Below are 26,037 nucleotides of genomic sequence, written 5' to 3'. Positions count from 1 at the left end.
AGAAACATCAATGATGAAAGAGAATCACTGATTGGTTGCCTCCTGCACAGCCCCTACTGGGGATCAAGCCCTCAACCTGGGCATGTGCCCTGACCAGAATCGAAGTGTGATCTCCTGGTTCATAGGTGGACACTCAACCACTGAGCCACACAGGCCAGGCTCATTGATTGATTCTTGTATGTGTCTTGACTGGAGATTGAACCTGCAACCTCGGTGTATCAGGACAATGCCCTAACCGGCTGAGCAACCCTGCCAGGCTCTACACTTTTTAAAAGTCAGACTTTCATCACCTGTCTTGAATTCAGTGCATGTATAGAATATAGGTGAGGCTCAAATGAGCTCTGAGGGGGTGTTTCTAAATATTTGTTCAAAGTTTTTTTTTTGTTTTTTTTTTCAATTATAACTTTTTTATTCTGGAAAAGCAAATGAAAGTCATATTCATATAAACACTGACATTACAAAGTACAGGGGAAGAGGAAGGAGAAGGAAACAAAAACCTCTACCAATCCTGCTAGTACTGTCTCACCAAACAAGACCATACTGCTTTGTCCCATATTCAATCACTTATATAATAAACCACAAATAAAATCTTCTCTGGAAGATAAATTGCTCCTCTTTGAGACGGCAGGGAAAAGGGGCCAAAGTGGGGGCAGGAGGCTTTATTCTTTTGGCAGATCCTCTCAGTCATTATAGATATTGCTGCACTGTTAATAAAAAATATATGCTTCTCTGTAAAGCATTAAAAAAAAAATCCAAAGATGAGATGGCTGAGGTCTCAGCTCAAGTATCTCCAAATACAATGTTGTCCATTCCCTGATCTTTCCATGTGTTATTTCTTGGTTGTTTTCCGGATCAATGCCATTCTCTGTTTGTGAGCCTCTGTGGTGCAAGCTTTTTTGTAGGGTCGGATTTCTTCAGAGCCAAATCCTGGGATCCACATGTTCCACTGGCGCTCTAGGTGCAGCTGGACGTCCTTCACCTCCAGGCTGCTGGACTTGCGATGCCGAGCAAGCTGGCAGGCTGCTGTCACTACGCTCTCGATAAAATCATCAGCAATCTGCAGCAGCACCTCCTCGACATCTTCCTCCAATTGTTCATTAGGATCCACTTCTCTTACTAAGTCTTGTAATTTCTTCTTGGTCAACACCTGATCGTTTTCAGGGCTGAGACGCCCTCCAGACCCAGGCGTGCCTGGTATCTTTACCACTGTAGTGCTATTGGCCATGGAGCCTTGTGGAGGGGTGCTGGCTGGTTCCGGTTTTATGGATGAGAAATTGGACGTTGATGAGGGGGCTGAGGGGCCAAACTGGTTCATAATCTGCTGAGCTTTGGACTTCAGCTCATAGAGCTTATCGAGATCCTGTTTCTTCCTGGAGGTTTGAGGACCAAGACCAATCAAAGGCAGCAGGTCTATCTCCCCGTGATATGCGGAGACTGCCCCAGTGAAGCGATCGTCTCCGCAGCCGGTCCGACTCTGTTCAAAGTTTTGAGAATTTCAAGAAGTATAACAATGGCTGACCCAAGTTCAAGAACTTTGAGAAATCCTATTGAAATTACCAAGGAGAGAGGAAATGGGCAGGGACTGAAACGGAGCTCTGTGTAAAAAAAAAAAAGTGAAGGGGCCCAGCCGGTGTGGCTCAGTGGTAGAGCATCATCAACCTATGAACCAGGAAGCCATGGTTCGATTCCCGTCAAGGGCACATGCCCAGGTTTTGGGCTCGATCCCCAGTGTGGGGTGTGCAGGAGGCAGCTGATCAATGATTCTCTCTCATCATTGATGTTTCTATCTCTCTCTCCCTCTCCCTTCCTCTGGGAGATCAATAAAATAAAATAAAATAAAGAGTGAAGGGGAGAGCCTGGGCAGGACTGGGCCTGAGAGCCTCACCTGCCAGAGAATCCAGGAGCTGTAATCTACAGGCACAGCTCCCTGTAACGAGGGATGTTGATGGCTGGCACCGTGTACTCTGACACAAAAAAATAATGTTTAATTCAGAACCACTAAGATCTGCCCAAACAGCCCACTAGAACACACAGATAGGTAGAGACAATTTGGCTGGTTTGTCCAGGATAACTCTATTTTGCTTTCATAACATCCCTTTTCAAAATGCTTTCTGAGCTTCAACCAGAAGTGGGTGAGTTGGCAGCTACTCCGTGGCAAGTAAGCCGTGTGGCTGGAGAAAATCAAGGGTGTCAGGCTCTCTGGCCCCTGGCCCCCAGCCCCCGACAGCACACGGCTCCCTTCTGCTAAGCACACTAAGATGCACCTACCTTATGTGGGCTTTGCTCCTGGCGGGTTTTGGCACCAGAGACAGGGGATTAACTCGAAGTGAGGTTTTTCCTCAAGCTGGAGGGGGAAAAAAAAAGACAATTGATAGAACTAAGAAAATGAGCTGCACAAAAGCAAACAAAGAATAGTGGTTAGATGATTCATGAGGCGGGGCGCTCCTTTCCGGCAAAAATAATTTATATTGTTGTAAGATTGTAATCGGCCGGTGGCTGTCTTGTTTATGATCACATCCTCTTTCAGAATTTCAAGTGTAGGTAGGGTTGGGAAGGGGGAAGAAAGTTGAAACGAAGGGCTTTTATTGTAAGTGGGCTCCCTTCCTGCAGAAGTGATCGCCGGCCCTACAACTGAGTCAGGGTTGCCTCTGCCCAGGTAGTGCGGTTCGTTGTGTTTTGCCACCTTGGGAGACACAAGGAGGAAAGAGCTTTAAAGTTCTGCCTTGGCTTGTTCCAAAGAGATCTGGAGATGATTGGCAGGTCCCGCTTTTCCCTCGTCGTTATTGTGAGGGATTTCATTGTTTTAGGCAAATAATGGCCCCGGTGCAGCCAGCACTTTTTTCTTCTGACAGGAAACCCCCAGGAAGAGCTGTCATTGAGTGGCCGTTCACAATGTACAATTGGTGGGCTGCTGTCATTTCCAGGGCCACTGAAGAGCTACAAGCTTGGACGTCCGACCGTAACTAGATCAAGGAGACATATATAACCGCCGGGACGGGATTCCCATCACATGTGCTGCCGAGAAATTGGGTGTGGACCAGCCTGGCCTGGAAGGACCTAGAGATTGAATTTCCTCTCCACCATTAAAAATAAGGGGTGTGCTCATCATCTGTGGTTATATTTGGGTTTTAGACATTGTTTTTTTAAACTTGAACCTGAAAATTTCAAAGTATCTGTCATGTGTCCTTTGCCTGGTCACTTCCCTTCTCAGCACCTCCTCGCCGTAACTTAAAAGGGGGGGTATAATGGTCCCAGCAGCCTGGGCTTGGGGAGGGATCCAGTCCACAGGAAGCATGGAGTAAGTGCTCCGCAGGCGTTAGCTAACAGTATGAGGACTGCACCACAACCGCTCTCTGTAACACAGGCGTTCCAGCAAGTTGTTAATTAGCTGTGCAACCTTGGGGCTGAATTTCCTCATCTGTAAAATTAGGGCGTTGCATCAGATAAGGTCTAAACTGACTTTAAAAGTCTAGAATTACAATCTTTGCATTTTCCTAATGGAAATACTCAGGCAGACACGGAGTGCCTGGCCTCGATCAATAGCCACCCGGCAACCATCAGGCTGCGAGGCAGCTGGCCACGAATCCCTCGGTGCTGCTGGTTTTCTATCCTCTTTTTAGAAGATTAGAACCCGTGGCTCGTGGGAGTGCAGCCGGGTGCAAGCGTTCTGGAGGTTAATCTGACAATATTTATCAAAAGCCTTAAAATGATATGCACCCCCTCATTCCATTTCTAGTTTGTCCTAAAACGGTGATGAATAATAATTAAGGATGCTGCCAGGTAGCTACAAGGATGTTCATTACAAGATTATTTATAATAAGGAAAGACTGGAAAAAGATTTATAATCAAAACAGAGGATCGGTTAAATGATGGTGCCTCTATGGAATGAAATGCAGTTGTAAAAAATGATCAGCAAGGAATTTTGTTGACATGGGGGACACCTTACCTTTCTCTCTGTTTTGTGATTTTGTTGATGAATGAGGCACATTTGCTTTAAGTCGGTGCATATGGAAGAGGCGGCAGATCCATTAACATGAAGTGGCTTCCATCAAATCACATTTTTAAAAAATTTAATTTATTGGCGTGACATTGGGTTAGTAAAATTAATAGGTTGTAGGGGTACAATTCTATAGTACATCATCTGTATATTGTATTGTGTGTTCACTACCCCAAGTCAAGTTCCCTTCCATCACCATTTATCCCCCCTCTACCCTCTCCTCCTGCTCCCTCAAATCACATTTGTAATGAACCCCTGCTGTGGAGTGATGACTCAAACTCTGGGACCTGATGTGACATTTCTGGAGGGAGCTTCCAGAACCCTCAGCCCCTTCCTCTCTCTGCATCCCTTTCCTTTTGTCCTGGTTCTGTGCTTGTCAAAGGCTTTCATGTTCTCCTACTCTCACCTTTTAGATATCGGTAGCCTCCCCTCTAGCTTTCCTTGGCCCTCCCCAGCCTTTCTGCCTGTGGAGTGTCTGCCAGGGGCAATAGCTTGTGACTCTTTGGTTGGTTTCTCCCCTACAGCCTTGCCCACCCCCTGCCAAGGAACCAAAGCTTGGGGCAGTCCCTGCTGGGCCCTGGGCAGAATCACAACTAACTAACCGGGTATATTTCACGGATAAGTCACTGAAGTGCTGAGAAATGCGTACCCTCCTGCTCTTCAGAAAAAGTACACCCTGATTTGTGGGATTTGCTGACTTTCGTGATGGAGATATACCCACTGAAACCTAATTCCAGCTGCCACGGTGAGGACACCCCCAGAACAGGGCGTGGGGAAGAGGTGGCACAACTGGCTGCAGCACACCCGGGACCAAGTGCAGGCACGTCCTCACCACACAGTATTTCAACAGTCTCCCTCTTCCCAAACAGGGAAGAACGAGGCAAACACATTCTCTCTGGACTTTTCCACAGGAAACCTTCCACACACATTCTCTCTGAGTTGGCCTTTGGCACAGAGTAGGATTGGAATAAGCTTTGACCTAGAGCTGCATTTTTCTCTTGGTCGTCCCCACTGTTCCTCCTTCTTCCATGTGAGGTAGTGCTGGCTTAGGGTCATGGGGGAGGTGAAAGGGTTAAATACCGGCACCCAGCTCCTTTTGGGTGTCTCAAGTGTGACAAGAAAATTCTCAACACAGACTGACAGTTTTCAGAGGGTTGGAGGACTGGGTAAAAAAAAGTGAAGTACAAATTGGTAGTTACCAAATAGTCATAGAGATGTAAATTACAGCATAGGGCACACTATAGTCACTGATATCATAATAACTATGGTGGGTACTTGAAACATCAGGGGGACCACTCTATAAAGCACATGGTTTTCTAACCACTTTATTGCACATCTGAAGTTAATCTATGTATATAAAAGCCTAAGCAACCATTACAACCGAACAACCGGAACGCTCAATGCAGGAGCTGCCCCCTGGTGGTCAGTGTGCTCCCACAGGGGGAGCGTCACTCAGCCAGAAGCCGGGCTCATGGCTGGCTGGCGAGTGTAGCTGTGGCGGCAGGAGCCTCTCCAGACTGCGGCAGTGCTACCGAGCAGTGGCAGCAGGCGCAGCGGGCCAGGATGAGCACAAGTGGCTCGGCATCCGCCCCGGCTCAGGCTCCTCCCTGGCTGCCTGATGCTTGGTGCACTGCTACATCCCTCGGGGGATGTCTGGGACTGAGCCTAAACTGGCAGTTGACATCCCTGGAGGGTCCTGGATTGTGAGAGGGCGCAGGCCAGGCTGAGGGACCTCCTCCCCGATGCATGAATCCGGGCACCGGGCCTCTAGTATAGAATAATAATGAATGTACACTGTAATTGAAAAAAACAATATATTTATATATTAAAAATTCTTGGCCCTGGCTGGGTAGCTCAGTTGGTTAGAGCGTCGTCAGGATGTGCCAAGGGTGTGGGTTCGATCTCTGGTCAGGACACATACAAGCAACCAATGACTGCATCAATATGTGAACCAACAGATTGATGTTTCTCTCTCTCTCTCTCTCTCTCTCCCTCTTTCTCTCTTTCTCCCTTTTCCTCTCTCTAAAAATCAAAAAAAAGTCTCAACTTGATGTTACATCTGAGGCTCATTAGCAGAGTGATCTGTGGCTATGAAAAAAGGGCTTGGAGAAGGTGAGCAGAGAGAGTGTCACTTAAATTCTCAGAGTGTCCAGAGATCAGTGAATAGTTTTGGGTTTCTTCTGCAATTCCTGTCCCCAAAGCAAATGGATGGATTTATTTCTCTTCCCTTCTGCATCCCTGCACACGATGGGCATGACAAAATGACCAAAAGTGGACTGTGGTAGAGGGAGGCAAGGTGACCAGAGAGTTCACAAACTTGCTTATCGGACCGAAGTGACTTAGAATTGACCAAACATTGAACTATGACAGGAAATGCTGACAAAGACATACGAAGCAATAACAATCGTGGAAACGCCACAGGTCTGGGCAAACATCTGCAGCGCTGTTTATGGGCCTAGCCCAGAACACGACCAAGCACAGGAGCAGGCCGGAGGGCACCCGCTCCTGGGAAGCCAGGCGCAGGCAAGGGCATCCGAAGTTTGTTTGGTTGAGCTGCTATTTCACCATTGTCTGCCTCGTTACCAGTTATGACATGTACCAGCCCCTCATTCCACGGGCATTTGTTAAAACAACACTCACCACGAGCCAATCTGGATGTGCCTTTGAGCCTGCCTGTAACTTTCCACTTTAAGGGAGATGAGTAAGGAGTTCACAAGTCCTATTCCACACCTTTTCCAGAGCAAGGATTCTAAAGCACAAACCTGGGGAAATTCTTTTAAAGAAGAAAGGAAAAGGGGAAACTGAATTTTGGTTCTCAAATACCCCAGGGGCATTGTGTTTCTTGGTCCTTGGCATCAACTGAAAGGTGACAAGGGAAGTAGGAAAAGTTATTGATCCATATTGGCTAATAGAGATATTCAGCCAAAGGGCTAGGGATATATCCAGGATGGGCGTGGTCTGTCTTGGGCTGTATTCCTGGCTCCTAAAATGCCTAACACATGGTAGCCCTGAATTAATATTTGTTGAATGAATGTAGATGGTTGTTTTTTGTTGTTAATCCCCACCTGGGGATATTTTTCCATCGATTTTTTTATTTTTTTAAGAGATTGTGGAGGGAGTGAGGATGGGAGGGAGAGAGAAGCATCAATGTGAGAGAGACACATTGATTGGTTGCCTCCTGTACGTGCCCCAACCTGGGTTGGGGATCGAACCCATTGACCATTGACCGGGAATTGAGCCCTCCACCCGTTGGTTCTCATGCCAATGCCCTAACTACCGAGCACACCGGCCAGGGCTGTTTTTGAAGGTGCAAAGAAATGTAGTTTCAAAAGGATTTTCTGAAGTAGTTACACCTGCGCTGTCTAGTCCACGGGTTGAGAATCAACGTGATTGCCAGGAAAGCCGGAGGCTGCAAAACTGAAGGAGGCGCTCACTTTGTTTTGTGCAAGTTTTGATTCCGCAGTTGCTTGGTCCGGAGAGGGATTACCGTCATAAACATTGTGACCCAGGGGCCTCACTGCCCTCCCTTCCGTCTGGCCCTGCTAGTCCATGTAGGGCCTAAACATATATATTTCTCTCTTCCTTGGGCTCAGTCCACTGACTCTGTTCTCGGGGAGGGACAGAGGCAGTTCCTCCCATGGGAAACCAGTAACCTCACAGCCACGAGCTGTCAGGCCGGCCCGGGGTCACTCAGCACTTACCGTGTAAGTGGGTAAGTCCGTTAACCTCCGAAACTTTCCTTTCTTCGTTGACACAATGCAGATAGTAAAACCCGCCTCGCAGGATGGTTGTGAGCACTGAGGGCGACGCACAAAAAGTGCTCAGTAACTGGCAGCTTTTCTTGTGTGGCTAGTACTGGCAGCAGTGCTGGCGATGCCGGCGGCTGCCTGGCCAGCTCTGGGGTGCGAGAGGGCACACACGTGGACTTGCCGGGAGAAATTCGCAAAGCTGCATGGGAGGCCGCGCTGACCATTCAGGGAGCTCAGGTGTGGCTCTGACTACACATTTTGTAGGCGCGGTGCTGGTAGTTTTCCTGCATTTTCTTTAACCTTGATCACAGACTATTCTTTTTTTTTGTCCTTTGTTTTGATTTTTAAAAAGTTTTTTTGCTTCTTGACCATAGACTATTCTTAAGTCAATGATCTCTACTCGTAGACAATAGATGATTTTTTAAGGATAGGTCCTATGCAACTTTTGGAACATACTTATACTAGGAAAAAAACGGCGTGCTGTTTCCCGCAATTCAAATGTAAGTGGACAGGCTGCATTTGCACCGCGGCAGAGCTCGGAGGAGGGCTGTTCCACCAGGGACCCTGTGGGCCTCTGGTGGCCTCAGGCTCAGCAGGTGAACTTCAGAGGCTGGCCTGGGCTCTCCTGGCTCCCGCCATTCTCCTCCCGGCCTCTCCCCCTGACAGCGCCTCCTGCTGCTTGCAGGAACTGTGCGCATGGCAGGAATGGATGTGGCAGCTGGCGGTGCAGATGGGAGAGGCAGGGTTTAATAATAAGACTTTATTTATGACTGGGAACAGTAAACTACTGCTTGTGGGCCAACTCCAGCCCCACCGCCTGTTTTTGTAAACAAAGCTTTATTGGCACACAGCCACACTCAGTCCTGACACAGTATCGATGGCTACCTTCCCACTATGGAGGCAGAGTTAAGTGGTTGCCATCGGCAAAGTCTAAAATATTTACTGTTTTTTTCCAGGAAAAGTTTGCTGATCCTCCTCTGAGCCATGCACCGTTTTCTATGGAAGCACACGTTTCCCTTTAGCTGGAATGCCGTTCCAGGTCATCCAGGCCAGGGAGTCCCAGGTTTTGAGATCGCACAGGTCAGAAAAATAAAATAATAAAAACAAATAAATCTGAGGAACGGTCATAGGCTCTCCAAGTTTTACTTTTGTGAAGTATCAAGGACTTCATAAAAGATGACATGGTAACTACCTCATCACAGCTATTGTGAAGCGAGTAGCACAGGAAACACTGGCTGCATTCTTCTTTCTTTCACTTCTCTGAGGCTTGGTAAGAACTTCATCACCGACCAGCCCGGCCGCAGTTCACAGGCTGGATTGTGGAGCCTCCGGTCTAGCCCCGCCTTAGGCACCAGCTGCTGGCTCTGTCCAGGGAGACTCTGCTGACTCAGCAGGGGACCTGGCCTCACTCTGGGACCCAGGCTGCTGCCCTTTGGCCGGGAGGGGGTTCCTCGGGCGCCAGTGATGGCCAGAGCCAGCCTGGCATACGCTGCACTCCCAGGTCCAACTACATGGGTCTTGCTTGATTTAATCAATATATGTCCCTTCCCTGATTTTAAAAAGATGTGTTCAGTGCAGAAAATTTGGGGGGAAATGAAAAGAACAAAATTCATCTCTACCCAGAGAGATAGAAGGTTTTACTGAGACCGAGGGAGAACAAAGCACCTTCCAATCTAAAAATCCTAAAGGGACAAAGCCCAGTGTACCTCCCAAAACCAAAATGGAGCCTGGCTCATGACATGCAGCAATATATATTGAAAGAATAACTAAACCTGCCCAGCCGGCGTGGCTCAGTGGTTGAGCATCAACCTATGAACCAAGAGGTCATGGTTTCATTCCTAGTCAAGGCACATGCCTGGGTCTCAGGCTCCATCCCCAGTAGGTGGTATGCAGGAGGCAGCCGATCAATGATTCTCTCATCATTGATGTTTCTATCTTTCTCTCCCTCTCCCTTCCTCTCTCTGAAATCAATATGAAAAAGAGACCTACAGTAAATTAAAAATTATTTTATAATCTGAGATATTGCCAAAATATCACAACCCACTCTTTTATTTATTTTTTTAAAATATATTTTATTGATTTTTTACAGAGAGGAAGGGAGAGGGATAGAGAGTTAGAAACAGCGATGAGAGAGAAACATCGATCAGCTGCCTCCTGCACACCCGCTACTGGGGATGTGCCCGCTACCAAGGTACATGCCCTTGACTGGAATCGAACCTGGGACCCTTCAGTCAGCAGGCCGACGTTCTATCCACTGAGCCAAACCGGTCAGGGCACAACCCACTCTTTTATGGGGAGGATATCAGGGACACTTACTTCCAGCATCAAAATCCTTTTTATAAGTACAGAAGCAGAAAAACAAACAAACCTGAAAGATGAAGGGGAGAAAGGATATAAACAAAGGAAAACTAAAATGATTATTTACTAAGAATTGCAAATGCTCATTTTCTGTGCACACCACAAAGTTCCTTTCTGTGTTCCTAGGACTTTGTGTAATTTTCAGGGACATGATAGTAGAGAGCTCATGCTTTTAGTTTATCAAAATAAACCTGTGTTCCTTTTCCCAGCCCTCAGTGAAAACTGAGACCGCACTCATCTTTATGAAAAAAGAAAGGGAGGAAGGGAGGGAGGGAGGAAGGGAGGGAGGGAGGACGGACAGGAGGAAGAAGGAAGAAAGGAGAGAGAGAGAGAGAGAGGCTGTCCTTTGAATTGCTTTATGATAAATGCCCTCCTGATTGATCAGTTCCCTTTGTAATAGATTTTTGTGTGTTAGGAATGTAAACACGACATAAATGGAGCCACTTTAAAATGAAACCAGAACTGCCCCGCCAGAGGAACTGCCTAGTGTGTCTTGTGCCTCAAATCTCTGGAATGTTAAAACAGGACAAAATAACCTCTGGACTGGGCCTAGGGCAACATTTGTCCTAAAAATCTGTTTGCAAAGATAACAAGAAAGCAGTTCCTATAACTACTGGACTGGAAACTAAAATAGCATTATTGAGAATTAACATCACTGTGTTATGTTCTCTGCACCGATGGACATGGCTTCCTCTTACTGATGTAATTGCCACCCTTCCCTTTCTCATACATTCCGTCGCCTTCGTCTCCTAATCGGAACACCATTTGGGCTCCCGTCTGAATCAGTGCGTCCCAAATAGCTCTTCTTATGGACCTCAATAAATGCGTGTTGCCTCTCATCTTGAAAGGCCTTTTTTATTTTTATTTTTAGGTTAACAGGAACATTCGAGGATTAGGTCAGCTGAGACTCCTGCTGCCTGTCTGGTAGAGAGAACAACTTACAATAACAAACACACAGCAGACTTGGATGAGTTACCCTCCCCACAACCTGCAAGTCTGTTGGGATCGTTCAATTCTTCAAACAGTCCCGTTTCTATGATCTCTTCCTGCCACGCTATGGGGACAGCACCTGTTGCAAATCTTTGGAAGAACTTCTTATCTTTATCATCAAACTCGATTCCCCGAACCTCAGAGAAATCTTCAATGTCGTCGATGTCTTTGGCATAAACCACCGAAGGGTCTGGCACATATGGGGGTTCCACGAGGCCTGCTTCCAGGCGAGGAAAGTTGATGGTTTTGAAGAAAGGGTGTTTCCTGGGATCATCTGACTTTTCTCTGTGAAGAAAGAGATGCTCAGCCCGGCACGGTAACAAACCCAAACGGGAACCTTCCTAACAATACAAAGCGTGCCGTGTTCTTTTCCCATAACACAGGTCAATTGCCAAGACAGTATAACGATGCAAAGAGTCATTTACAAAAATAACTTTAAAAATCACCCGCAATTCTGCCCCATGCAGACGGTAGCATTTTATTGTTTGCAGACAGCCTTCACACGTAGATGTGATTTGCCAAGAATCTAGCAGTTGACACGATTTTCATTCTTGGTGTTTCCATGAAACACCAGCAAACGTCAGTGGGGCCAGAACCTGTTTGCCTGCAACTTCCAGTCTTCACCCCTTGCTCTGCCCTTCAGGGTCACAGGAACAAGTTAATGTCTCTTTCCACGTTACAACCACTCACATTTTGAAAGACCACACTCACATCTCACTCATCACAGAACATGATTTCTAGGAGCCCACCTAATCCCCACCCCTTCCCCAACCCCCAGCTGGCATGATAATCTTTAAAAAACTTAAAACAAAATCCATTCGTAATTGTCAGTAGCATGAATGAGCATATGGTTGGTGCTCAAGACTATGTTTATTTGCTATCAAATCTTCCTTCCTTATGCTAGAAATTATTCCAGTATTTGCCTCAGAATAAGGGGGGAAATGTATGTTCCCAAATGTGTACCCTCTTCTATTTTTTACCTGTTGCTGTGTAACAAATTGCCCCAACATTCAGGGGCTTACAACAATAAACATTAATTATCTCACAGTTTCGGTGGGTCAAGAATGTAGACATGGTTAACTGGGTGCCCCTGCCTCAAGGTCTCTTGGGAGGTTGCAGTAAAGCTGTTGGTCAGGGCTGTGGTCTCATCTGAAGGTTCACCTGGAGTTGGGGGAAGATCTCTTTCTAAGCTCACTCATATAATACTGGAAAGCCTCCATCCATCATCATGTGAGCCTCTCCATGGGGTTGCCTTATTATAACATTGTCACTGGTTATCCCCAGAGCAAATGATCAGGGGAGGGGGGTAGAGTTCAAGACAGAAGGCACGATCTTTTTAATACTTAATCTTAGAAATGACATCTCATCACTTCTGCCATATTCTATTTGTTGGAAACAAGACAGTAAGCCCAGCCCACCCCTCGGAGACTCCCCATCATGTCACATGATTACCGAAGCACATTCTGCCCAGTAAGATGAGTAGAGTCTAAACACAGTAAGGATGTTACTACTAATAGTGATAATAATTAACATGTATTCAGAGCCTACTCTCAGCTAACACGTTAAACCCTTCACTTATGTTGTTGTTCTGTGATTCTGGCCTAGTCCCATCCAGAAAGGCCATCCAGGCCTCCTTGGACTTTCCCCATTATAACCCGACTGAAAAGACAGTATGGAGAGCTGCATCCTGAGATACTACAAGGTTTCTCTTTTCTTCTAAAGGCCTTCAAGTCTCCATCAATGGAAAGAAGGGAAAATGCAGACTTGCCTTCTCTTAGAATCTACTGCCCAATATCTGTGTGGTTTATAGCCTGCAGAGTAGAAGCCTTGAGGGAGGATTACTGAGATGAACTGAAGCTTCAAGGACATATATATTCCCCAAAAATGTATACACTCACTTTTAATAATTATAAAGGCAGTGTTTATTAAAATACATTTTACTTTCAAAATTGAGCTACCAGCTATTAAAGTGTGAATACTTTTTGGGGGTTACTATATATATTGTTAGTTAGTTGTATTGAGGTATAATTCACACAGCAATATTCACCATTTTAAGGTATCAGAGAGATTGGGTGGTGGGTCTCAGACAGATTTTAAATATGGTAGAACAAGGATAGAACTAGAATTCCATCCAAGTAGATCAGGAATGAGCCCCAGGCCTGTGTCTCACAGAGAACAAAGGAGTTGGAATGGGACCAGGTGCCAGGAGGAAGGAATTTGTACCACATTATGGCCGCTGGCAGGCAAGATCACATTGTCCCAGAGGTCAAGAGGGCGCCTTAAACTCACACTGATCAGCTTTAACTTGGAGAAACCAGGATGGCCTGGGCTTGTCCGTCAGGATGGCTGAATGCAGTCCTTTTGCAACGTGTCACATAAGACAAGGGATCGATGAACCACTTAGAGGCTTTCTTTAATGTTCTTCAAGACCCCCAACTAGATGCCTCTGGAAGGCAGGGCCCATGCCTTATATCTATGGGGGAGAGACTATTCCATGGTGTGACCAGTGCCTGATACTGCTGGACCCGCCAGCTAGATCCTGGCTAAAGCTTGCCTCTGGAAACTCCTCTCAGAGAATGTCTGATGGACCCCTCCCCTAGCCCCCAGGTGTGCTGCTTCTTTGAACAGAACGTTGCCCAGCCCCAGGCAAGCATGTAAGGCATTTCCCCCTAATTTGGGACCAGTCACCCCAGTACCCCACCCACCCTGCCCTGTACTATATAACCCTTATCACCTGCTCATGGAGATCCATGGCATCTTGCCACCGCCCAAGACATGCCTGGTATCTAAGTTCCCCTAATAAATTCTTGATGTAATGTTAGAATTGTCAGCCTCTGTCTCAGTCTCTTGGCCCTGGGACATTTACATAACAATGTCCTTTTCCAATTAAAGTCTGTGTTTGCTGATGCTAACAACAGAGGACGAGGCTTCCCAACCTCTACTCCTTGCCCTCTGTGTCCAGGCCACCACAAAGCTGATCACTTTGATCCAGTTCACCTGAGATCTGTAGTTAGCAATCGCATGAAGGTGATTTTACTCTTGAGTCTTCCCCGGGCTGCTTTGTGCAGAAGCTTTTGACCCATCTCCTCTTGGACCAAGAGGGGAGGCTACTGAAGGAGGCGGCGTCTTTTGTAATAGGCCACCTGGCAGCTAGCTGCAGGGAGACTCCCCTGCTTGCTGGAGTGGAATATATTTGCGAGCATTAACAGGGGCTCTAGGGTTACTGATTCCCACATGGGGATTATAATGGATTTTCTCATACCATTCAATGACGATAAGATACCAGCTGCCCATACATGAGGACCACACTGTGGGGTTTGGTCTGCCAAGAACAGTGATATTAGCCTGAAACTGCAGTCAGACCAGTGCACGGGCATTTGCTCTTGCTCTGCTGCATGGGCCGATCAGAATGAAACCTGCAAAATACTTAAGTGGCCTTCACCTTTGATTTTATTGGAAAACACCATGGTTGACCCCCACCCCCCCTTTCCCTCTGGTAATCACCATACTGTTGTCTGTGTCTATGAGGTGTTTTTTTTTAATCCCTTCACCTTTTTCACCCCCCAAACCCTCTCCCCTCTGACAGCTGTCAGTCTGTTCTCTATGAGTCTGTTTCTCTTTAGTTTGTTAGTTTATTTTTGTTCATTAGATTCCACTTCACTTTATTTTAAATGCTCGTAGGTGCCCTGGGGAGGGGGCACTTGACCTCTCTGCTATGTAACATGCTCTCCAGGCATTCACTCTGCTTTGAAGGACACCCACAAAATTAATCACATTTGAGTGAATTTTTTACTGCATTAAAAAAATTTTTTTAAATTGATTTTAGAGACAGAGGAAGGGAGAGGGAGAGAGAAACATCGATGTGAGAGTAGAACATCAATCCCCTGCCTCCTGCACGCCCCCTACTGGGGATTGAACCAGCAACCTTTGGTGCGTGGGAAGACGCTCAACCAACTGAGCCACGCTGACCAGGGCATGAATGAATTTTTTAAAACTATGAAGAGTTGAAATGAAAATGTTGGAAGGTTTTCTTTTTCACTGAACAGCTGGTTTTTATATGACTCCTCTTTAATGTTGTAAACAGTTATATTCAAAACAGGCACAACAACATATGCTTTATAAAAAGGTTTGATGGAGCAGCTTCAGGCAACGATCCAGTGCTTTAAGGTGGCATTTTCTTGAAGAAGTTTGTCAACATCTCATTTTATAGACCCAAAGTGTGCTTATAAAAGTATTGAGATAGATTCTCAAACACACCAAGTGGGTGGTATTCCCTCCGGGGAAGCCATCTAATGAGATTGCTCCCCTGTGTATGGTGTCAGCTGGGGACTAGCCTTATCAGGGTGATCACTTTGTAGGTTACATAAATGTCTAATCACTACGTCGTACACCTAAAACTAATATAACATTGTACTTCAACTGTAATTGAAAAATACATTTTAAAAAATGAAAATAAAATAAAAGGGACTGTTCGCTTCCCCCATTGTCTCGGCCACTGTAGGTGTGCCCACTGATACTCAAGAACCAGATGGTAGAGATGGTCAGTGGTCACCACATCCAGGTCTCTCCTTCCTGGGCACACAGAAGACAACACTGGCCAGCCCCCTCACCCTTAGCGAGGGCCCAAGGAATGTTCTGGCCATCAGAAGTGATACATGAAGTGGGCCACTTCCTGGCTGAGGCAGCACAAAGCTCCCAGGTTCTCTTCTCAGGCCATGGCACCTGGAAGCCACCAGTTCCCACGAAGCGTAAGATGGATGCAGCCACGCCCGGCCGGTGTGGCTCAGTGGTTGAGCGTCAACCTATGAACCAGGAGGTCATGGTTTGATTCCCGGTCAGGGCACATGCCTGGGTTGCGGGCTGATCCCTAGCGGGGAGCGTGCAGGAGGCAGCCAATCGATGGTTCTCTCTCATCATTGATTTTCTATCTCTCTTTCTCTTTCCCTTCCTCTCTGAAAACAATAAAAATATATATTTTTTTAAAAAAAGATGGAAGCAGCCAGGATCTCTGAGCCACTGCTCAGCAGGGAGACGCCCACTGTATTAGCCAGGTTCTCCAGAGGGGCAGAACCAAAGGATCCAGAATGCACCACAGTGACATAAAAGTTATTTTGAGCTAAGGGCATTTGAGAGTCAACATACGCACATGTGCATAAAAGCAGAGCCTCCTAAAAGAACTCAACTCATCAATCCTCTCCCCAGGGAATTTCAGGAGTTTTGGAACCAGGGAAGACTGACTCATATTGCCAGTGACAGAAATCAACACCACACCAAAAATAGATATTGTCACAAAACTATCATATCTCCCATCTATTCTCCTGAGGGCCCGTTTATTTGCCCTAAAAGACATTTGTTCTCTCACAGTGCCCACCCCCACCAGTACTAACAAGTCATTTGCTTGCCTATAAGTGCCCTTCTCCTCCTCCTCTTCCCCTCTTAAGATGGCACATAAGCCCCCAATTCTAACCACCTCCTAGTCACATCTGTCTGTGAACTCTTGCGTATGTACACAAAGGAAAATGTCTTTTGCTAGTTTAGTTTGCAGGTCTCCATTCTTGAACCTAAGAGGGTAGAGAAAAATATTTTTCCTGGTGGAGGCTTGGCAAGTCCAAATTCTTTAAGGTAAGCTATCAGGCTAGAGAGCCAGGGAAGAGTCGCAGTTCAAGTCCAGAGCTAGGTTTTCTGGGAGAATTCTCTCTTCTCCGAGGCCTTCAACTGATTGGATGAGGCCCATCCACATTCTGAAGAATAATCTGCTTTACTGGAAGCCTACTGATTTATATGTTAATCTCATTTTTAAAAATATTTGCAGAAACATCTAGTATACTGCTTGATCAAATATCTGAGTACTGTGGCCTAGTCAAGTTGATACTGAGTTTAACCATCACACCACCCTCCCTGCCCATTTTATATAGGAGGATATTGAGACTCAGAGAAAGTAACTCAATTACATGAGGTAAAACGGCCAGTACATAGCAAATGATAGCAGAGCTGGAATGGGAGTCTGGTCTGTGGCTCTAAGCCCTTGTTTTTCTCCCTCTGCCAAGGGTTTCTTCATAGGTCAACTTTTATGTATTTTTTTTCTTCTAAAATATCTTGATCTTATTATTCCATTGTAAGCAATAAAACTTGACTTTCCTCAAAACTAATTTTGACTATATTAACTAATCTGGCAACATCATATGTATTTACTAAATATCTGTTGTCTGGTTGATGATATTTTACAGAGACTTTTAATAGGGGAAGAATTTTCCAGAGCTTTGGCACTCAGTACTGGTGTTTTAATTTTATTTTGAGCTTTAATTTTTGAATAGATAATTTATTCATGTCGTTCAAAATTCAAAAGATAATAGGGTTCTATAGTGACAATCCTCATTTGCATCCCTGTCACCAGCCCCCAATTTCCCTTTGTAAGAGGCAACCAATCCTATACATTCCTTGTATACTCTGCTTAAAATGGTGTATGCAGCTATTTGAATTATGTATTTTCTTTCTTCCTTTTTATATATGCTGCTTTGCCCCTCACTTTTTCAGTTTAAAATATATCTTAGAGGTAGTTCCATATCAATTGCTCATAGAGTTTGAAAATATCAGAAATACTTAACCATATAATATGCAAATAATAATCCTATATAATAAAAGGGTAATATGCAAATCAACGGAACCTCTGAACAACCAGTCGCTATGATGCGCACTCAACGCAGGAGCTGCCCCCTGGTGGTCAGTGTGCTCCCACTGGGGGAGGGCCGCTCAGCCACAAGCCAGGCTGACGGCTGGTGAGCACAGCAGCAGCGGTGGGAGCCTTTCCCACCTCCGTGGCAGTGCTAAGGCTGTCCCCCTGTGGCCATCAGTTGGACATCTCCCAAGGGCTCCTGGACTGCTAAAGGGTGTAGGCCGGGCTAAGGGACCCCAGAGTGCACTAATGTCCTCTAGTAGGACAATAATAACACAACGTAATCCCAAAGCTTTGTCATTAACCCACAACATTCTCCAAATGCCTGTGGACAATGCTGACGTCACGAATCATCTCTATTACATGGTAATTTACCTGCTTCCTAAGCGTTGCTCTGGTTTCTTAGCCAAGAAGAGTCTGCAAATATCTTTGGCTTCCTCTGTGAAGTTATCATGTTGGAATGTGACCTCTTCTTTCAGGGTTCTTTGCTTTAAATCCTCTTTACTGATTTTTTCCTTGTAATCTTTGAATGGTGTTCTTCCAGCAACCATTTCATAAATACTGCATCCCATTGCAAACCAGTCCACGGGATAGGAGTAACTCACTTTTTCCATTAGGATTTCAGGCGCCATATAACCATTGGTTCCAGCCTGAAACACCCAAACAAAAACAGAACAAAACAAAAAACACTAATGTGAGTGTAACAGAAGTTGTTGATTGTCTATCCAATACCCATTCTCCTTTTCTTTTCTTGTTAAGGGGTTTATTAATTTACTAGAGGCCCAATGCATGAAATTCATGCAAGAGTAGCCTTCCTTCCCCTGGCTGCCAGCACTGGCTTCCTCTGGCACCCGGGACCCAGGCTTGCTTCCCTCCGGCTGCCTGCAGGCACCCAGGACCCCGGCTTTCCTCGCAGCCCCCGCTTCGTCCGGAGGATGTCCAGTCTAATTAGCATATTACGCTTTTATTATTATAGATTTGGCATGACATTGTGTCTAACCCATTCGATTCCCTGCTTTCCCAGCAGGCTCTGGGGCAGTCAGGGCAGGACATAATATCCATTGGGCCAATGACATACAAAAAGGACTTGGCTGGAGTGCACTATGAAAGCGACAATGTAGCTGCTCTTGAAGAGAGAAAATCACTTGCCCTCTCTTAGTCTCCTCACCTCATCTTTAAAGGTGAAAAGTTCAAGTGGATTCTCTAAAACAGCGGTCCTCAAACTTTTTAAACAGGGGGCCAGTTCACTGTCCCTCAGACTGTTGGAGGGCTGGACTATAGTTTAAAAAAACAACTATGAACAAATTCCTATGCACACTGCACATATCTTATTTTGAAGTAAAAAAACAAAATGGGAACAAATACAATATTTGTATTTGCATGTGGTCCGCGGGCCGTAGTTTGAGGCCCCCTGCTCTAAAACCTCTAAGTTCTGCGTTTGTTTTATTTATTTATTAAACAATTTTTCTCCTTTAAAAAACTGATTTTAGAGAGAGGAAGGGAGAGACAGAGAGAGAAAAACACCGATGTGAGAGAGAAACATTGATCGGTTGCCTCCCACACGGGCCCCAATGGGTGACCAAACCTGAAACCCAGGCATGGGCCCCACTTAGGAATGGAACCTGTCACCCTTTGGTGCACAGAAGGATGTTCCAGCCAACTGAGCCACACCGGCCAGGCCTGTCTGTTTTAAATCACAGGTAACAGGAAATTAGATGCATTATTTTTTTTAAGGTTATAAGGTTGAGCACTTCATTGCTAATTTTGAATGTTCACATAATGTTATCTAGTCTATGATGTTTCCTACTCTATTTGCTATGCAGTAATATTAACATCACATATCTTGGTCTGTCTGTCTCTGCATTAAAAAATGAACAGTCGTTTAATCTAGAAAATCGCACATATGAAACTTCATTTAACATGCATGACCATATAATGTAGGCATACCTCTACTGACAATATATACCAAACGACCACTGAGTTAAAAAATTATATATATATATATATGTAAAATACACATAACATAAAGTTTACCATCTTAGTCATTTTTAAATGTACAGTTCAAGAGAATAAAGAACATTCACATCATGTGCAATGAATCTCCAGAACGCTTTTCATCTTGCAAAACTGAAACTCTAATATCCACTAAACAAGAATTCCCCAGCCCCTGGCAACCACCATACTACTTTCTGTCTCCATGAATTTGAATACTCTAGGAACCTTATATAACAGGAGTCATACAGTATTTGTCACTTTTTGTGACTGTGTGTGATTTTAGTACATTCATTCATTCATTCAACAAATATTTAACGAATACCTACAACATACCTTGTAATGATGAACTATGTATTTACATGACAATATGTTTTTATCCCCCAAACTAAGTAGCTTTTGGTTAAAGCATAATGTATAACTTCTACAGCAATTAAAAATGCAAGCAAAAACACCTTAAAGTGACAATAAGCTTATAGTAGAGCAGTAAGACTTAGAGCAATAGAAAATTTGATGTATCATCTGTTCCTGTCTTTCAACCAGGTTACTTAGCTTTGCAGTATGTACCTCAAAGAAATGACCCAGAAGGAAGAGAAAGGGATCTATTTTGAGATGTTCTTAGTTCCATTATTCATCATGGTCACAAGCTAGAAACACCCACAATGCCCATCAATAAAGACAACAGACCAGAGACTAGTGTTAATACCAAGAAATGTATATATGCACGCCCCACACTGGTGATCGAGTCCGCAACCCGGGCATGTACCCTGCCTGGGAATCAAACCGTGACTTCCTGGTTCATAGGTCGACGCTCAACCACTGAGCCATGCTGGCCAGGCAAATATATGTTTTTTATGTGCACCGTGTATGTAATGTCTTAGGATATTAAATTTGTAATAATTTTTACACGGATAACAAGAAACAAAATTAAATGACCCGAGCACTAATGAGGAGTAATTGGCTGTGCACGAGAATTCTGGGAGTGACTGGGGTCTGACAGGCTGGCATGAGTCAGCATGGCACTGCTGTTTTCACAGAGGCAGCGTGTGCGTAGTATGTAATTTGGGTGAGCGTATATTCCGGTTTGCCTGGGACGGTCCCGGTTTACATCTGTTGTTCTGGTGTCTTGTCTAGTTTTGCATTTGCCCGGACAAAAGGGTATTGTAAGCTCCTCTGAGGCCCAGGATATAGTTACTCATCTTTGTATCCAAACCAGGTACTTACTGCCTCCCTTGGTGCTTGCCCAACAAGACGGTGTAAACCGCAGTAAAAGCTGGTAACTAGATGTTTTCCATTCACTATGGAGCCATTCCCTGCAGTGAGTTCTAGAGATACCAAGACATATAAGGCCTGGCGCCTGCCCTTGGGAACTTACAGGCTGGTGGAGACAGACAGGTCCAAAAATTCATTCAATAAAGTAGGGTAAATGCCATAATGGGAGTATAAAGCCACAGGGGAGAGACTGCTATCCCACTAACGGGCCTGTGCAGGAGTTGAAGTCAGGAAAAATGTGAGGTGTTCAGGGACCTTTGAGGATCTTTAAGGAATTTGACATTCTGAAATATAAGGTCTATGGGATGCGATGGTGGGAGGGGAGGCTGGAGGGGGAGGTGGATGAGTCTGAGAAATGCTGTAAGTCAAAGTAGCAAAAGGCAATCCCAGTCTTCCCTTTCCCTTGTATCTCTCTATTATAGGCCAGGAGGTTAAGTACTCCACCTCCCAGCATCCTTTGCACCCAGGGTGGTCATGTGATATGAGCAAGGTGAAGGTGCTGGGGGGTGGAGGTAGGAAAAAGAAGGGAACTTACTGTAAATACATAAAAGATATGATCGATTAATGGATCAACAGAGGGATGGATAACAGATGTAAACTGGGCAAGCGAATATATGGTCACCCAAATTACATATTATATGCGCTGTTCCTGTTCCCCTGCCCACTCCGACTGCCCCAGAATATCCTAGACCTCGTATCCTTTGTATTTCACTATGAATCTCTAAAAGATAAAGTCATTTTTAAAAAATCCAAAAACCAATCACTACAATACCATTCTCTCACTTAAATCACAATAATTCTTTAATATTTTCAAATATCTGGATATGCTAATGCTGTCCCAATTGTCCTATATATTTGTCTTCCAAACAGTTTGTTTAAATTTGGATTCAAATAATCCATATGATTGATGGATATGTCTCTTAAATCTCTGTGAATATATAAAATCTTCCTCTGTTACCACCCCTTGCAAGTTTTTATTGGGAAAATCTGGCTAATCTGTAGAGTCTGCCACAGTCAGATTTTGCTGACTGTACTTTGGTGGTATCAGTTACACGTTCCTCTGTACTGTGTATTTCCTGTACATTGATAGCTAGATCTAGAGGCTTAATTTTTCTATTGAGCTTTTTATTTCTGCAAATATGTTTTTATTTATTCTTTATTTTTTAAATTGATTTGAGAGAGAGAAACATCGATTTGTTGTTCCACTTATTTATGCATTCATTGGCTGATTCTTGTATATGCCCTAACTGGGAATTGAACCCGGACATTTTGGACAATCCTCTAACAACTGAGCTACCTGGCCAGGACTGCAAATATGCTTTTATTAATATATAATTAGCATAGAATAATGTGCACAGGTCTCGGCTAGTCAGTTAAATAAATTTTGATAATTGAATACACCCACATAAATGCCACCTAAACAAGATATAGAACATTTTCATCTAAGAAAGTTCCCTGTGCCCCTCTCTAGTCCATTCTCCTCCTAGGCAACCACTTTCTGGTTTCTGTCACTGTAGGTTCATTTTGTTGGTTCTTGGATTTCATATGAATGAAATTGAATGGCAGATACATTTTTGTGTCTGGCTTCTTTTTTTTCTTTTTTAAATTGTTAACACTATTATAGATATCCCCATTCCGCCCACCCCACCCACTTTGTGACTTTTAGATGTTTTTGAGATTTATCCATGTTGTTCTGCAAACATATCAGTGTTTTGTTTTTTAATTTGCAAATATCCTTGTTGTTTTTCTCTGAGTGTTCCTTGTCTTATAGCATATGTTCTTGTTTCATGGATGCAATAGCTTCTCTTAAATCGCAAAGGATATTAAGTATGTTTTAAAAAATTGTCTCTTCTACTTCCTGCATTGTTCCTGTTTTCTACAAGTTTGTTTCTTCTGTTTTCTTTCTTTCTTTTTTTAAAAATCTATATATTTTTATTTCAGAGAAGAAGGGAGAGGGAGAGAGAGATAGATAGAAATATCAATCATGAGAGTCACTGATTGGCTGCCTCCTGCACGCCCCCTACTGGGGATCGAGCCTGCAACCTGGGCATGTGCCCTGACCAGAATAGAACTGTGACCTCTGGTTCATAGGTTGATGCTCAACCACTGAGCCACACTGACCTGGATCTTTCTTTCTTTTTTCTTTTCATTCTATTTTATTTTAGAGAGCTTTTTTGAAATGACAAATGATCTTTGACGATTTGTTCACATGTAAGAGTGAACACTAAAAAGCTAGCATGAAGCTGATCAATGGATGGGCTTTACTGGAGGGTGATCCTGCCAACCCATGTCAATGGGGACCTCACCTGTGAGTATCCATTGACCTTGTTGGGCTGTTCAGTTTCCCCATAAAGATCCTCCAGGACCCTACCTGAGAGGTGTCAGCCTGCTTACCCTCATTCTGGGAGCTGAGGTGGGGAAGGGATTGAGGATCTCCCTGTATTCAGTATTTCACTATCCTCAACTCTGTTGGGCTGTACGTTCCTATCCAGCTTCTCTCGGGTTTAATCTCTCCTGCTGGGGTGGGAGAGGCACAGAAGAAAACCACAAGCAACATCCAACTGCAGTTCAGACCGTGGTGGTTGGTAAGTTCTACTCTGTGTGTGTCACCCTTCCAATGAGCACATTTCGGAGCCGAGTGACTTTAAGGATTAGCATCACTAATCAGGACCAGATAGACACCAGTTGCTCAGTAGGAGGTGGAAGGTGAAAGTGGAGAACATGCCTTGTCCTGGAAAAAGGCTGGTGAGACGCCTCCTGGGAGAAAAATTAGAAATAATAGCAGATAATACTAACTGAGCGCTTATCACATGCTAAATACTTTCTCAGGAGCATTACCTGAATTTCTTGTTTAAGCTTCATGATAATCCTATGAGACAGAAACTATTGTGTCCCCCATTTTTCAGATTAGAAAACTGAACCACAGAGAGTTAAATCTTGCCCAAGGTCACCCACCCGAGATTCCCACCCAGGTCTGCACTTTGAACCACGGCATCACACGGCCCCTATGGATGTAGGTGAAATTGCTTTTCCTGACCCTCCACGTTCCCTTCAGGATTCATTTTCTCTCCATAGAGTCCCCTCCTTCCCTCTCCCCATGTGCCAAGTACTAAGTGCTCTCCTTGTTCCATCCTGGCTTAAGCTGCTTTCCTTTACCCTTTCCCAACAAGTTCTCCTTTCTTTGCCCGTATCTCTGTTCATCAGAGGCTGGCTGGGCTGCTCCCACTACAAAGGCTGCTGGGAGGTGGGGGCCAGACCTTGCAGTATTCTGGGAACACGTTGTTCCCTCCCCAAGAAAATGAATGAAGAATCGGCCTCCGTCTTTCCCGCACTGTAGCCCGTTGGTGGAGTGGAAAAAACACCAGACAGCCAGGGCAGCCCGAGATTCATTCCAAATAATTTTCGGGACTAAATTTGCCTCTTGGCCCTAGACAGAAAAGGTCCCGGTGGGATTCTGAAGGGCACCACCGCCTTGAAGAGTGGAGGTATTTCACAGAGGAGAAGAATGGAATTAGAGGCGCACGCCAGAGTCTAAGCACCCAAATTCCATCGCAGCCTCCAGCTGAAAAAATTAATGGCCTGCCCTTTAAGCCATTTGTCTTCTGCATGTGAACTGCCTCCTCAGAGTGGGGTGGGAGGAGAGAATGGGCCAGGCAGCATGGGGCGGGGTCGAGCCAGCTGACCTCTCTGGCTCAGTTTAACTCTTGCAGTTACAAAGGGCCCCCCCACACATTAGTCTCTGCGCCATCAAAGCAGTCGCTTTCGGTCCGTGTGACCAGAACTGCCATTGCCAGGGCTGAAGGGATCACCAAGTGTCAGCAGCAACACAACTCTGAATGGAGGTTTTTGTGTGGTTTGTCCTTTTTTTTTCCTTTCTTTTGCTTCATTTTGTTTTGCTTTTGGTTTTATACATAGTGCCCTTTGGCGGACGCACACAGTCAACACCTGGTCAGGCAACACAAAGTATGCCCAGCATTGCGGGGCCTCAGGCACCAGACCTCACAGGGTTTAGGAAGCCATGTAGGGGCTGCCCCCTCCCCAGCTGCCCCCCAGAAGTCCTTCCACCACAGCCATGGTGTGTGGATTGCTTAGTCCCATCAGGGCCACCTGTCACCTACAGGTGTGTCCAGACTCTGACACCCCACAGTGGGGTCAAGATCGGAGCCAGCCCATTGGGGCCTGTGCAGACACCAGCTACATCACTATTGCTGTTGGATGTGGGTTTCCACTGACCCTGTAGCCGTTGTCACTCTCATCCCTGGGCCCACAAGGGGCTGAGGGGCCGGGCTGGGGTGGGTGTATTCTGCACTCACAGGAGCCCCAATGTGGCTTTGGTCAGCAGTGGACTGTGACCTCGGAGGTGATGAGAACAGGGAGGGGCCCTTCAGTGGGTCTCAGAGGGCACAGCTCCTATCTTAATAGTTGTACACACCCATAAAGCGGAGTGTGCGTGCGCACTTGCATGCACGTGCAGGTCATCAAGGTCACAGTGAGGAGTAAAGCTCCCCTTTCACCGAATCTGGAAAGTTGGCGACCTTAATGCCATCACTAGGAGAAGTGCCGGTGCCACGGGTCTGGTGTGGCCAGGTCAGGCTCGATTTGACGACCAGGTGGGGAGAGACAGACAAAGACGCTCTCTGCGTTTCCAGGCGGCAGGGTGGCCTGGGCCCAGCGAACTGGCCAGTGGAGCAAGAAACCGCCCGCGGCTGTCTCCTCCGCCTCACTCCCCCCAGCTCATCACAAACCAGATCCACTTGACAGCACAATCCAAACAGAAGAGGGAATCAAAATGTACATCTTTTGTTTGCCGTGGCAGGAGAACTGTTGAGCAGAGGAAAAAAACAAGCTGAGCTTAGCGCTATCAGCTGTTTCCTGGGGTTCGCTCCTTCCTTCCTCCGAGGGGGGCCTGGCCGCTTTGTTCTCGTTCCCAGCTGCTCCTCTGCGCCTTTAAGCGGTGGCCTTTGCAGACCTCGGAGGAATGCAGCCTGAGACCCCAGGGGACTTGG

General features: G+C 45.5%; 2 protein-coding genes across 3 annotated transcripts in view; both read right to left on the bottom strand.

The window, feature by feature from the left end:
* Positions 1–26,037, bottom strand: part of GRK7 (G protein-coupled receptor kinase 7) — a 64,731-nt gene that overhangs the window by 15,077 nt on the left and 23,617 nt on the right. Inside the window, exons 7-8 of one of the 2 annotated variants that reach the window (XM_014542703.1) lie at positions 18,143–18,417; positions 10,924–11,379 (exon numbers count right to left, since the gene is read on the bottom strand). In XM_014542703.1, the coding sequence (XP_014398189.1) occupies positions 11,043–11,379; positions 18,143–18,417 (612 nt within the window). In that variant the 3' untranslated portion in view covers positions 10,924–11,042. Of the gene's footprint in view, positions 1–10,923; positions 11,380–18,142; positions 18,418–26,037 lie in introns of those variants that run through there. The other variant, XM_014542704.1, reaches the window with a different exon arrangement.
* Positions 645–1,468, bottom strand: LOC102243751 (transcription initiation factor TFIID subunit 12). Its single transcript, XM_005870002.2, has one exon. It carries the CDS (start codon positions 1,313–1,315, stop codon positions 830–832), a length of 486 nt encoding a protein of 161 aa, XP_005870064.1. The 5' UTR covers positions 1,316–1,468; the 3' UTR covers positions 645–829.

The sequence above is a fragment of the Myotis brandtii genome, unplaced genomic scaffold, assembly GCF_000412655.1.
Source record: "Myotis brandtii unplaced genomic scaffold, ASM41265v1 scaffold312, whole genome shotgun sequence".
In the NCBI taxonomy this organism is placed as follows: domain Eukaryota; kingdom Metazoa; phylum Chordata; class Mammalia; order Chiroptera; family Vespertilionidae; genus Myotis; species Myotis brandtii.
Note: the sequence above shows the minus strand (reverse complement) of the source record. Positions and strands in the feature narration are given on the sequence as shown.

Coding starts and splice junctions, on each gene's coding strand:
- LOC102243751 (XM_005870002.2), bottom strand. CDS start 1,315: ATGAACCAGTTTGGCCCCTCAGCCCCCTCATCAACGTCCAATTTCTCA.